Genomic DNA, 14470 nt, shown 5'->3' with positions numbered 1-14470 from the left:
TGTTCATATTTACATGAGCTATTTCTTGAAATAAAGTACACTACTTTGCTATGACACATCCCAAGGGACAAAAAGAGTCAACTTATTTTCAATGCTTATACACCTGCACCATCTTTTAGTACCTCTGTGACGTCTCTGACAAAGAGATGGACCCGGTTTCTTAGGTAGCAGCACCTGTTCTATTAAACCAGGAACTCATTTACCCCGGGAGTCGGGTATGTCCTTTTGAATTCATGGTGAAATACTGAAGGTACATCTTGTACCACAGAAGCCTCTGAGGCAGTTTTTAACGGGATGTGACCACAGGCACACACCCGGCCACCCTTGTATTGCACAAGCTTCCCACACAGCTCCTACCCCGGCCACCTGCTAGCTCCAGGTGTCTCCCAGGTTCCAAAAATAACACCACAATGTCACTTCCAGAGACCCTCCCATATTAACTCGCAACAATGCAAAGTGAAGGGACTATAAATTTAAGATGTTGTTACTCTGATGTTTTAACTATTAGTGTCGACTTCCATTTCCTCTGTATAATAGAAGATGAATAAATACATAATTTGCCTGCTGATTGGTACCTTGCCAAGGATAATTTTTCTTCAGTTTCTGAAATGATAGACCCATTTCAGCATTTTTTTAAAGTTTAGTAATAAACTTAACCCTACTTAACTTCTGTAGGGACACAGACCTTGAGTTCTACAGGATTATTAGGAAACGTTCTCTCCGACATAGTGGCCACGTGGTGTCTAATCCACTGGACGAGGTAGTTGACCATATTCTGGTATTCAATCCACTTGACTTCAACATCCTGCAAGGAGAAGATGGCAGAAAAGGTCTGTATCTGTAGATGGCAACATTCATGTCTAACACAGTCTGGTCAGAGATCACTGGGTGGATCTGCAGGTCTTTAAGCCGGACAGAGAGGACCAGTTCAAGGTTTTCTTCATCCCCTCCCAGTCTCAATTCTGTCCACTTAAACAGCTCTAAAAACATGCTATCAACAGTTGACCAGTAAGACTCGCCTAAGGAATGCCAACTCTGATCCAAGGATCCAGGCTGATTGAAACACCATGTTAAGAACGCTTCTGAGGCTGCATTGAAATGTAGCAGAAAAAAACACCCTGATCAATTTGGAGTGTTTCCCAGGCAGTCAAGAAAGGGAGTAATGACCTGCAAAAGCCAGGTGAGCTACCTTCTCTGCCAGCCCTTCTAAGTCTACCTTATATCTGAAACTCAGAGAACTATGTAATACACAGGAAATTTGACAGGAATGAAACCTACAGGAAATGAACATGGTGGGAAGGATTCAATATTCCTTAAGCAAACTTTTTTTTGAAATGAAGGAGACTGGAAGACTGTCAACTGTTTTCTTCAATTAAGCATTTGAGATGTTCAAAGCACTGTGCTAAGTAAGCACTGTAATAAAATATAATACTTTAAGAGATGACCCCTTTTATCAAAGCATTTTCTGTCTAGACGAGGAGGCAAGAGAGAGTCATAATATAAACAGTTATGCAAAATGAAGAGCAGTACTGAAGAAGTGTTGAAATAACATAAGCGGGTAGTTTATGCGAGGCATCAAGATAAAAAGTCAGGTGAGCACAGACGTGCCTGGAAACACAGTGAGCAGGAGCTGTGAGTGGGCGGCGGGAGGGACAGACAGACGACGCATGGGACGGGGGCACCGACTCTGAGACAGGAACGCCCCAGTTACCACCAACAGCTCACGTGGGGACTGATGCTGGGAAGAGCTGACACATGCAGAGCCCTGGAGATCGGTACACCCAGACCGGGTTGAGCCTTGCAAGCTACATGGAGCTGTGGGAGGTTTCCAAGCCAACGTGCCGACAGTGTGCAGAGATGACGGTAGCAGAAAATCAGGGGAGCCGGCAAGGCCACAAGCAAGCTCACAGCCTCAGCCCGGCGAAGCGGTGGGAGTGAGGAGCTGCGTGCAGGCTGCGGGGAGGAGCGCGGAACGGCCACAGGCACGTTCTTGGGCAGCTCCAGTCTGAGTCACAGTGGACGGCGGAGCGGAGGGTGAGCTCGGCAGCAAGATGCTCAGGGACCAGCCTTCAGGACAGAGCACAGAGGAGAGACCAGGAGCAAGCCTAAACCAGAGCACCCGGAGGCGACACAAGAGAGCGAAGGGAGAGCTCCCGAATCATCAAGGTGAGACAGAATAAAGCTGGCAGCTGCAGGAGTGGAGGGGCCAGGCGAGGGGGTCCCCCAAGAGCACAGCACGTGTGGGGCGGGGGTCCTTCCTCCAGAGAAGCACAGTGCTCGCTCATCAGCAGGGCCAGCATGACATGCACGGCGAATACACTGCAGGCTTCCAGGAGCACGGGACGAAACCAAGAACCCAGAGCAACGTGTCCGAGATCCTGCCCTGCTACAGAGAAGCCCTGTTAGTCTGGCAAAATCCAGTCATCCTCCTCTGGGCCTCACCTTCAAATCAGAACACAACACAAAGTGACCTTACTTCCTGGGATCACGTAAGTCTATAAACTTGAAAGTGATTTCGGAAGTGAGAGAGTCTCTACAGAGAGAAGGATAGCAAACTGGGTGGCTGTCAAATGGCAGCACATTAAGAAAGAAAAAAAAAATCTCTAAATTGAGTGTTTCTAGCTTTTGTTTATAAAATGACATGCAACTCTGAATAGCCTACTTTACGAAATGAAATGTTTCTGAGTTATACTTGAATGGTGGAATGGTACCATTAAAATACATATAGTACCAACTTATTGAGTAGCCTATTAACTCAAATCCATTAAAAAATATTTGACATTTAAAGACTGTAAACCCACACAACTTGACAACACAAAAACAACTGAATTGAAAAGTGGGCAGAAGATCCAAATAGACGTTTCTCCAAAGAGAACATACACGTGGTCAATAGGCACATGAAAAGATGCTCAACATCACTAATTATCAGAGAAATGCAAATCAAAACCATAATGAGGTTATCAATTCACATTGATCAGAACAGACATCACTAAAAAGTCAACAATAAATGCTGGAGAGGGTGCAGAGAGAAGGGAACCCTTTTAGACTGCTGGTGGGAATGTTACAGCCACCACGGAGAACAGCATGGAGGCTCTTCAGAAAACTAAAAATATAATTACCATATGGTCCCGCAATCCTACTCCGGGCATACACCCAGACAGGACTCTAATTCAAAAGGGCACATGTACATCTATTCACAGCAATACTATTCACAATAGCCACGACATGGAAACAACCTGAATGCTGATCAGCAGATGAGTGGCTAAAGAAAATGTGGTGCATATATACAAAGGAATACTACTCGGCCATTAAGAAGAATGAAATAATGTCATTTACAGCGACATGGATGGACCTGAGACTGTCACACTGAGGGAAGCAAGTCAGACAAAGAGAAATATCACGTGGCATCCCGTACACGTGGAATCTAAAAAGAAATGATACAAAGGAACTTACTTACAAAACAAAGAAACTCACGGACTTAGAGGATGAACTTAGGATTGCTGGCGGGGGAGGATGGGGAAAGGGATAATTAGGGAGTCTGGAATGGACAGATACATACTGCTGTATTTAAAATGGATAACCAACAAGGACCTACTACATAGCACATGGAACTCTGCTCAATGTTATGTGGCAGCCTGGATGGGAGGGGAGTCGGGAAGAATTGATACGTGTGTGTGTGTGTGTGTGTGTGTGTGTGTGTGTGTGTGTGTGTATGGCTGAATCCTGCTGCTGTTCATGTGAGACTAAAGACAAAGTAAAAAGTTTTTTAGAAAAAGAAGATATGGTACATATATACAATGGAATATTACTTGACCATATAAAAGAATGAAATAATGCCATGTGTAGCAACATGAATAGACCTAGAGGTTATCATACTAAGTGAAGTAAGACAGAGAAAGACAAATACCATACAATATGAATGGTATCATAATCTAAAATATGACACAAATGAACTTATCTATGAAACAAACAGAATCACGGACACAGAGAACAGATCGACGGGTACCAAGGGGTAGAAGCTAGGGGGAGGCTGGGATGAGCAGAACTATATTCAATACCCCATGATAAACTATAATGAAAAAGAACATTAAAAAAAGAATGTAAATGTATGGATAACTGAATCACTTTGCTGTACGGCATAAATTAACAAAACATTATAAATCTACTATACTTCAATTTCTTTTAAGTCATGTTAACAAAAAATATGACTGCAAAAAGCACTCTCAGAGAATTCAGTCAATTCTGAGTTATCAACTTCAGAATGGAAAAATCAATACTCACATTTGCCCCGATGCCTTCACCCCCTTCAGGGACTTTGGGAAATGCGTCATAGAGAGATGATACATAAGTTATTACTGACTTTTCATCAGGTGAGGAGACGTCAACATCTAAAAGCAGCAACATGAATTATTTCAAAATGCGGATCAATTCTTGTAGATCAGACTTTCCAGCCCGTCAGCATCTGGTCAAGACAATCACTCACCTTCAGGATCCAGAAGTCTTATAACACCAATTTTTTCTGCTACATAGAAAGCGTGCTCTAAATTTGCAAGGTTGCTTTGAACAGCAACGGTATTCATGTCTATCAGGTCCGGCCTAGGAAAAACATACGCTGTGTTAATGGCGTTTCTCACTTGCCAATTCATTATGAAATTTACATGTGTACTTATTGACATAACAACTCCTGCAAATCTTAATACTAAGCGTGTGTTGAACTACAGAGGTTTTCATCCAATCTTTAACACTGCTCCTGTGAACTAAGAGTGCCTCCTATTGTATTAGTAAACAAAGGATGCTGCAGTCACCCAGCCATCACATTACAGCCCCCTGGACCATGAGCCCTGAGGGAACTCAGGATGGAAACACGTCAAACCACCAGCCCAAAATCATCAAACCATCAAACTCATCTCAGTGTGGCCCCGGGCAGCTGAGGCACAGATCAAAGAACGGAGCTCAGGGAGCTCAGAGGCCCGCATAAATCTTCCCATGCACAGAAAAGCACTCGATTCATTACCTTAAGAGATCTTGTTTTCTCTAATTAATTAATCAAGTAGTCTCTGTCACAAAGCCCCCATACATCCTGGCCTCCCCTGGCCTCTTCAGAGCCGTCCCTCAGAGCCGTCTGAAAGGCCATGTCCTAGGATTAAGGCCTCAATTTTGTTCACCAAGTGTAACTCTCACCTTTTAGATGGTTCAGTTTTTCAGTCAACACTCACTTCTCTCAGAAACTTTTGTGACCCAAAAGCAAATGTAGAAAAATGCAACAACTTTCATGTATAAAACTTCAGCAAAATCCACAAATTGCCCGTGATCAGAACATGTATGAGTGTCGCATTCCATCTATTTAAGCCGCACTACCTCCCCAGTATCCTTCTAATCCAACTGGCAACTTCTCAGTGTTCCTGAGAAGAGATCAGGCCCCATGCACTGTTAACCTCAGGGTGCCACCACGCAGAACACCCTCTCCGGTCGCAGCCCCCTGCACAGGTCTCCCCACCCTGGGAGCAGACATCCAGCCCCACCTCCTCCGGGGCCCTCACTCACCTTCCCCGCCCTCATGTCCCCCTTTGTTCCCTGAACTCCAGGGTGCTGAGTTGCCCGGTCGTGTCCGACTCTTTGCAACCCTATGGACTGAAGCCCGCCAGGCTCCCCCATCATGGGATTCTCCAGGCAAGAATACTGGAGTGGGTGTCCATGCTCTCCTCCAAGGGATCTTCCCAACCCATGCATTGAACCCACATCTCCTGCACGGCAGGTGGATTCTCTACCATCTGAGATGCTGGGAAGTCCTACTCCTGAGCCTGTGCCAATTAATCTGGCACCTGGAAGAATCATATACTTCTTTGTCCTCCAAATTTACTGTTCAAAGTACAGGCGCATCTCTTTTCTCCCAACCAGCCAATTCCAAGATACAAAGAGCCACGTGGTTTTAACAGACTTTTGTATTTTATCCTTCTATTGAGATAAACAGTGGCATATATATTGTAGACACTCAATACATATCTACAGATAAGGTAAGTAGATTGGTTATTATACAGAATCATAAAAGACTAAAATAAGCACCAGCTTATATCTTCACAAACATACATCACACACACACCCCCATACCCACACCCACCATGATGCTATAAACCACAGAGGTTACTTAAAGCTGGCTCTACTGACATAGGATTTTATAAGACTTCCCAAATACTCCTTGAATACTAAGTGTAAAACACTGTAGCTAAAAACTTAACTCAAGGCCAGAAGGCAGTCAGGAAACTTTCCTCTCAAAATCATTTAAAGAATGTAGAAACGAATCTGGAAACTGTAAAGTAAAGCCATCAGAAAGAGCAGCACCAACCCCCGAATCTCTAAGACCTGTTTCTCAGCTTCTAAGGAAAGGCTCTCATTCCAGTCTCCAAGGGCATCCTCTCTCCCTCAAAATAACCCTCTGGGGTCTGCAGAAGGGGCGTTCAGAGGTAGGATGGGAGGCTGAGATGTAGTTATTCTGAACACAGTGAGAAAACAGCTTACAGGAGGGAAACATACCACTAATTTCAGGGGGGGAGACAGCAATCAGGACTCTTTATCTATTAAGAAAGCAGACCTTCAAAGAAATCTACTCACTGCTTCACTGCACTTTCAAAGTGTTCATAATCTTGAAATGTACCTACCTATGTATTTCCTGGGAATTATCTGGAAATTCTTTAATGCTTTTCACATTGCCACCAATATGATCACTAGAAAGGTATCTCACACTGATTATACAAACAATGAATCCACTGACAACAATACAGGTAAACAACATCACCTCTAAAAAAATAACACCTTTTATTCACAAACGTGTTGTTTGAAGAGTCTGCTAACTTCAAGATTACTAAACAGGTGTGCATAACAGTGTAGACAAAAACAAATCTCGGAAGTTCAAAAAACTGCTTTGCATCCACAAAGTTCAGACATTTTGAAGAAATAAAAGCCAGTGTTTCTGAGTTTGCCAAGTCTCCCAACAAGAAAGGGCATGTTGTCAAGCAAAGCCTGCCATTAGCAGATAGAGTAAACAGTGAGTAATCCGGGAGAATGAATCCAGCCATTGAAGAGCCCAGCTCTCCACTGGAGAACAAAGCACTCCTTCAGAATGACATAGTTGTTTGAGCACAAAAGCGTCTGTGTAATACATCAACCTGGGATAAGCTGCCTCTGTTTTCCCGATATTTAACCCTTTCGTGAAACAAAAACTGCAGTGGGTTTCCTCTGTTAAAAGACTCCAAGGAACAAACCTTAATGAAGCAAAAAGTGTTCTAAAACCACTCTGGGAAGGAGCAGCCTGAGTGTTATCAGAATTCTATCTTCTCTGGGGTCCCTCTGCAGCCTTCCATTCTGCTTTTCCCGTTCGTCTCGAGCTTCCAGAAGCTGCATATGCTGCGACCTACCTTCCTTTCCCTTCACAGCTTCACTGGGATCATATAACCCTTAAAAACCTGGCTAGATCCCACATACACAAGATTTTTGTTTTCATTCTAAAGGCTTCATTTCACTGTAACATCCTCTTTTATGGAATTTTTATAGGAAATTTTATTCTCATCTTAGGTTTCACTAAGCAAATACTATATTATACTGTAAGCGACTATGTTCCTGTCATAGCTTACATTATTGAGTAGTAACTAGTCTAATTTCCCTGTTTTCTGAAAACCATTCAAAATTATATGATGTAATTCTCTGCCACCTAAAATAATATATACCAGTTTTTTAATGGGAAAAAAGCCATCTAAGTCTTACTTGTATTATTATTCTATGATGATGTCATCTTTTCTGAATGACTCCATCATCATGGACAGCAACTTTTTAAAGCACACCTTTACATCCCACTTTTTCCCCCATTAAATTAAGAGAAAGCACTTACAAAGAAGTAAAAAATGGGAGGTGATCACAAACATTTTTCACATTAGATGTATAAAACCAAGAGAGGCCATATGACAAAGTTGAAAGTCAGGCCGAAGCCACTTCTATGCATGCTTAATGCCTTTGTCTCAAAAACACAGGACAAAAAGGTATCAAGCAAAATGGCTATTGTCATAATACAAGATAATCTTGGATAAAAGTAGTGCTCATCTTTCACACAACACCCAAATTAAAAGTATTCTTCCCGGACAAAACAGATATATGTACACCCAGAGGCATATATGGGCTTGCCTGGTGGCTCAGATGGTAAAGAATTTGTTGGCAATGCAGGAGACTCAGGTATAATTCCTGGGTCAAGAAGATGTCCTGGAGAAGGGAATGGCTACCCACTCCAGTATTCTTGCCTGGAGAATTCCATGGACAGGGAGCCTGATGGGCTGTACTCCACGGGGTCGCAAAGAGCCAGACAAGACTAAATGATGACCTTATAGGCATATATACATATATGTGTATGGCATTTATATAGAGAGGCATAAATATACATATATATACATATATATAAAGATTTCAACACATTGATAGCCAAACTAGTGGAACATTAAAATTATATAAGAGATTTTTTAGTATAGATGCCCCAAAATAACTCTGCAGTCCCCAAGTACTTTATTAATATATTCTTTCACATAAGAATTAGATGGAACTCTACAAGAAAACTGAGACCTAAGTGTCATAAATGGCTGAAGATTAGGCTTTCAAGTTTTATCATGTCAAACACCAACAAGTCCAACCAAGAGGAGCATGAAGCAAAGTCAGACGCCTGGGAAGAGAGTCCTCAGAAACTGTCACGGGGAACCTCAGAGGGGCACAGACATGGGTCACTAAGAGAAGAACACGTTAGTACAGACACAAGGTGACCAAATCCTGAACCAAAAATGAAAGGATGCTGAAAGGACGTATCTAAAAAACATCAACAGTCAAAGTCCAAATCAGCACGTTTTTCAAATTATAGAAAAAAATGATTTAAATTCATGGAGTTTGTTACAACCTAAATATCCATCAGCAGATGAGTGGATAAGAAAGTTGTGGTATATATATACCATAGAAGACTACTCAACCATCAGAAGGAACAAAATAATACCAGTTGCAGCAACTGGATGGACCTAGAGATTATCATATTCAGTGAAGTCAGCCAGAAAGACAAGGACCACATGAAGTTACTTATATGTGGAATCTACAATATGACACAAATGAACCTATCTATGAAACAGAAACAATCCCAAAGGAAGGCAATGCCAAGGAACGCTCACACCACCATACAACTGCGCTCATTTCACATGCCACAAAGGTAATGCTCAAAAGGCTTCAAGCCAGCCTTCAACACTACATGAACCGAGAACAGTATGTGAACCGAGAACCTCCAAATGTACAAGCTTGGGGCCACCCAAGACGGACATGTCTTGGTGGAGACTTCTGACAAAATGTGGTCCACTGGAGAAGGGAATGGCAAACCACTTCAGTATTCATGCCTTGAGAACCCTATGAACAGTATGAAAAGGCAAAAAGATAGGACACTGAAAGATAAAATTCCCCAGGTCGGTAGATGCCCAATATGCTACGGGAGATCAGTGGAGAAATAACTCCAGAAAGAATGAAGGGATGGAGCCAAAGCAAAAATAATGCCCAGCTGCAGATGTGACTGGTGATGGAAGCAATGCTACTAAACAGCAATATAGCATAGGAACCTGGCATGTTAGGTCCATGAACCAAGGGAAATTGAAAGTGGTCAAACAGGAGATGGCAATAAACAACGTAGACATTTTAGGAATCAGCAAACTAAAATGGACTGGACTGGGTGAATTTAACTCAGATGACCATTGTATCTAGTACTGTGGAAAAGAATCCCTTAGAAGCAATAGAGTAGCCATCATAGTCAACAAAAGAGTCCAAAATGCAGTACTTGGATGCAATCTCAAAAATGACAGAATGATCTCTGTTCGTTTCCAAGGCAAACCATTCAGCATCACAGTAATCCAAGACTATGCCCCAACCAGTAACACTGAAGAAGCTGAAATCGAACAGTTCTATGAAGCCCTTTTAGAACTAACACCCAAAAAAGATGTCTTTTTCATTATAGGGGACTGGAATGCAAAAGTAGGAAGTCAAGAAACACCTACAGTAACAGGCAAATTTGACCTTGGAGTACAGAATGAAGCAGGACAAAGGCTAATACAGTTTTGCCAAGAGAACACACTGGTCATAGCATACACCCTCTTCCAACAACACAAGAGAAGACTCTACACATGGACATCACCAGATGGCTAACACTGAAATCAGATTGATAATATTCTTTGCAGCCAAAGATGGAGAAGCTCTATACAGTCAGCAAAAACAAGACTGGGAGCTGACTGTGGCTCACATCATGAACTCCTTATTGCCAAATTCAGATTGAAATTGAAGAAAGTAGGGAAAACCACTAGACCATTCAGGTATGACCTAAATCAAATCCCTTACAATTATACAGTGGAAGTGAGAAATACATTTAAGGAACCAGATCTGATAGACGGAGTGCCTGATGAACAATGGATAGAAGTTCATGACACTGTACAGGAGACAGGGATCAAGAACATCCCCAAGAAAAAGAAATGCAAAAAAGCAAAATGGCTGTCTGAGGAGGTCTTACAAACAGCTGTGAAAAGAAGAGAAGCGAAAAGCAAAGGAGAGAAGGAAAGTTATACCCATTTGAATGCAGAGTTCCAAAGAACACCCAGGAAAGATAAGAAAGCCTTTCTCAGCAATCAATGCAAAGAAATAGAGAAAAACAAGAGAATGGGAAAGACCAGAGATCTCTCAAGAGAATTAGAGGTACCAAGGGAACATTTCATGCAAAGATGGGCTCAATAAAGGACAGAAATGGTATGGACCTAACAGAAGCAGAAGATATTAAGCAGAGGTAGCAAGGATACACAGAACTATACAAAAAATATCTTCAGGACCCAGATAACCACGATGGTGTGATCAGTCACCTAGAGCCAGACATCCTAGAATGCAAAGTCAAGTGGGCCTTAGGAAGCATCACCACGAACAAAGCTAGTGGAGGTGATGGAATTCTAGTTGAGCTATCTCAAATTCTAAAAGATGAAGCTGTGTAAGTGTTGCACTCAATATGCCAGCAAATTTGGAAAACTCAGCAGTGGCCGCAGGACTGGAAAAGGTAAGTTTTCATTCCAGTCCCAAAGAAAGGAAATGCCAAAGAATGCTCAAACTGCTGCACAATTGCACTCATCTCACATGATAGCAAAATAGTGCTCAAAATTCTCCAAGCCAGGCTTCAGCAATATGTAAACAGTGAAGTTCCGGATGTTCAAGCTGGTTTTAAAAAAGGCAGAGGAACCAGAGATCAAATTGCCAACTGACGGACCATCGAAAAAGCAACAGAGTTCCAGAAAAACATCTATTTCTGCTTTATTGAGTACACCAAAGCCTTCAACTGTGTGGATCACAATAAACTGTGGAAAGTTCTGAAAGAGACAGAATACCAGACCACCTGACCTGTCTCTTGAGAAACCTATATGCAGGTCAGGAAGCAACAGTTAGAACTGGACATGGAACAACAGACTGGTTCCAAATAGGAAAAGGAATATGTCAAGGCTGTATATTGTCACCCTGCTTATTTAACTTATATGCAGAGTACATCATGTGAAATGCCGGGCTAGAAGAAGCACAAGCTGTAATCAAGACTGCTGGGAGAAATATCAATAACCTCAGATATGCAGATGACACCACCCTTACAGCAGAAAGTGAAGAAGAACTAAAGAGCCTCTTGATGAAAGTGAAAGAGGAGAGTGAAAAAGTTGGCTTAAAGCTCAACATTCAGAAAACTAAGATCATGGCATCTGGTCCCATCACTTCATGGCAAACAGATGGGGAAACAGGGGAAACAGCGGCTGACTTTATTTTGGGGGGCTCCAAAAATCACTGCAGATGGTGATTGCAGCCATGAAATTAAAAGACACTTATTCCTTGGAAGGAAAGTTATGACCAACCTAGACAGCATATTGAAAAGCACAGACATTACTTTGCCAACAAAGGTCCGTCTAGTCAAGGCTATGGTTTTTCCAGTGGTCATGTACGGATGTGAGAGTTAGACTATAAAGAAGAGCTGAGCATCGAAGAATTGATGCTTTTGAACTGTGGTGTTGGAGAAGACTCTTGAGAGTCCCTTGGACTGCAAGGAGATCCAACCAGTCCATCCTAAAGGAGATCAGTCCTGAGTGATGTTCAAGCTGAAGCTCCAATACTTTGGCCACCTGATGCGAAGAGCTGACTCATCTGAAAAGACCCTGATGCTGGGAAAGATTGAGGGCAGGAGGAGGAAGGGACGACAGAGAATGAGATGGACTCAATGGACATGGGTTTGGTGGACTCCGGGAGTTGGTGATGGACAGGTAGGCCTGGCATGCTGCAGTCTATGGGGTCGCAAAGAGTGGGACACGACTGAGCGACTGAACCGAACTGAACTGAATGATTCATGATGTTGAGCATCTTTTCCTGTGCTTACAGGCCATCTGTGCATCTTCTCTGGATAGCATCTAACTACCCTTTGCCAATTTTAAAACTGAGTTGTTTGATTTTTCGTTGTTAAATCGTAGGACTGTATATATTTTAGATATTGAATCACTTTCAGATGTACGATTTACAAATATATTCTCCCATTCTGCAGGCTGCTTTTTCACACTGTTGATACTGTTTTCTGATGCACAGAAGCTTTTGTTTTCATGTAGTCCAGTTCTTGTATTTTTTCTTAGTTACCCATGCTTTTGGTAACACATGCAAGAAATCACTGCCTAACCCAATGTCATGAAGTTTTTCTCTTATGATGCCTTCTAAGTTGTATAGTTTTAGCTTTCACTTTTTTAACGTTTTATTTTATACTGGAGTATAACTGATTAACAATGTTGTGTTAGTTTCAGGTGCACAGCAAAATGATTCAGTTATTCATACGTATGCTTTCTTTCTTCATGTATCTTTTCCATTATGGTTTATCATAGGGTACTAAATACAGTTCCCTGCACCAACAGTAGGGCCTTGCTGCCTACCCAGCCTGCCGGTTGCAGTTCACCTTTGCTGACTCCGAACTCCCAGTCCTTCCCTCTGCCAGCTCCTCCCCTCTGACAACTAACACTCTGTTCTCTATCTCCATGATTCATAACAGATGTTTTTAAATAAAATCAAAACCACTAAAATAAACCTTGTGATTTGAGATATCTGATCATCTGTAAGGACCGTGAGCAAGTCTTCTTTCTCAGTCGGAAAAAAAAAGAAAATGGGAAGATCGGTGGTTGCAAGGTCTAGGGGGAGCAGGAGGTGAAGTTACTGTGTAATGGGCACAGAGCTTGAGTTTTGCAAGATGAAAACAGTTCTGCAGATGCGTGGTGGAGATGTTTGTGTAACATAACACTGTGAATGTGTTTAATCCCAGTAAACTGTACACTTAAAAATGGTTACGGGGACTTCCCTGGTGGTCCATTGGCTATGACTCTGTGCTCCTAATGCAGGGGGCGTAGGTTCAATCCCTGGTCAGGGAACAAGATCTCTCATGCTGCAACTAAAAACCTGCTTGCCACAGCGAAGACAGAGGATCCTACGTGTTGTAACTAAGACCCTGAGCAGCCAAGTAAACAATTTTTAAATGATTAAGATGGTAATTTTCTGCTACACGCCACGGCCCCTCAGCATCCGTGATGGATCAGTCCTGGACCCACAGGGACACAAGTCCCCTGATGCTCAAGTCTCTTACAACCCTCCGCACAGAGGCAGCTCTGCGTCAGTGGGTTCAGTCAACCTCAGACTGTGCAGCTTTAGGTTGGTACGAAAGCAATTCTGGCTTTGCATTGTTGAACTTTGCCACTTGATGCTGGACTATATTCTTAAAGAAATGTGGTTGTGCTATATACATTTTAACACATATTTCTTGTTTTATGTTTTCTGCTAATGAATTACTACTTGCTTTATTTTATATGTATTTTAGACTATGGAAATGATGTTAGACAAAAAGCAAACTCGAGCAATTTTCTTATTTGAGTTCAAAATGGGTCATCAAGCAGTGGAGACGGCTCGCAACATCAACAGTGCATTTGGCCCAGGAACTGCTAGCGACCATACAGCGCAGGGGTTGTTCAAGAAGTTTTGCGAAGGAAACAAGTGCCTTGAGGATGAGTTCAGCGGCTGGCCACTGGAAGCTGACAACAACCAAGAAGATCATCGAAGCTGATCCTTTTACAACGACGTGAGAAGCTGCCCAAGAACCCAACATCAACCATTCCACAGGCGTTAAGCTCAGTAAGTGGGTGCCTCAGGAGCTGACTGAAAATCAAAAAAAATATCATTTTGAAGTTTATATTCTCTTATTCTATGCAACAACAATGAACCATTTCTCAATTGGATGGTGATGTGCAATGAAAAGCAGATTTTATACGACAACCAGTGACAACCAGCTCAGTGGCTGAACCAGGAAGACACTCCAAAGCGCTTCCCAAAGCCAAATTTGCACCAAAAAAGGAGTCATGGTCACTGTTCGGTGGCCTGCTGC

The 14470-nt window shown here is 42.4% G+C and overlaps 1 protein-coding gene across 17 annotated transcripts in view; it reads right to left on the bottom strand.

Annotated features, from left to right (window-relative positions):
* DST (dystonin) overlaps nt 1-14470 on the bottom strand; it is a 511627-nt gene that overhangs the window by 195406 nt on the left and 301751 nt on the right. For all 17 annotated transcript variants that reach the window (XM_043450645.1, XM_043450644.1, XM_043450646.1 and 14 more), the window contains 3 exons: nt 4484-4596; nt 4282-4388; nt 686-805 (listed from right to left, as the gene is read on the bottom strand). In XM_043450645.1, the coding sequence (XP_043306580.1) occupies nt 686-805; nt 4282-4388; nt 4484-4596 (340 nt within the window). The remainder of the gene's footprint in view (nt 1-685; nt 806-4281; nt 4389-4483; nt 4597-14470) is intronic.

The sequence above is a fragment of the Cervus canadensis genome, chromosome 28 (assembly GCF_019320065.1).
Source record: "Cervus canadensis isolate Bull #8, Minnesota chromosome 28, ASM1932006v1, whole genome shotgun sequence".
Lineage (NCBI taxonomy): Eukaryota > Metazoa > Chordata > Mammalia > Artiodactyla > Cervidae > Cervus > Cervus canadensis.
This window is presented reverse-complemented; position numbering and strand designations above follow the sequence as displayed.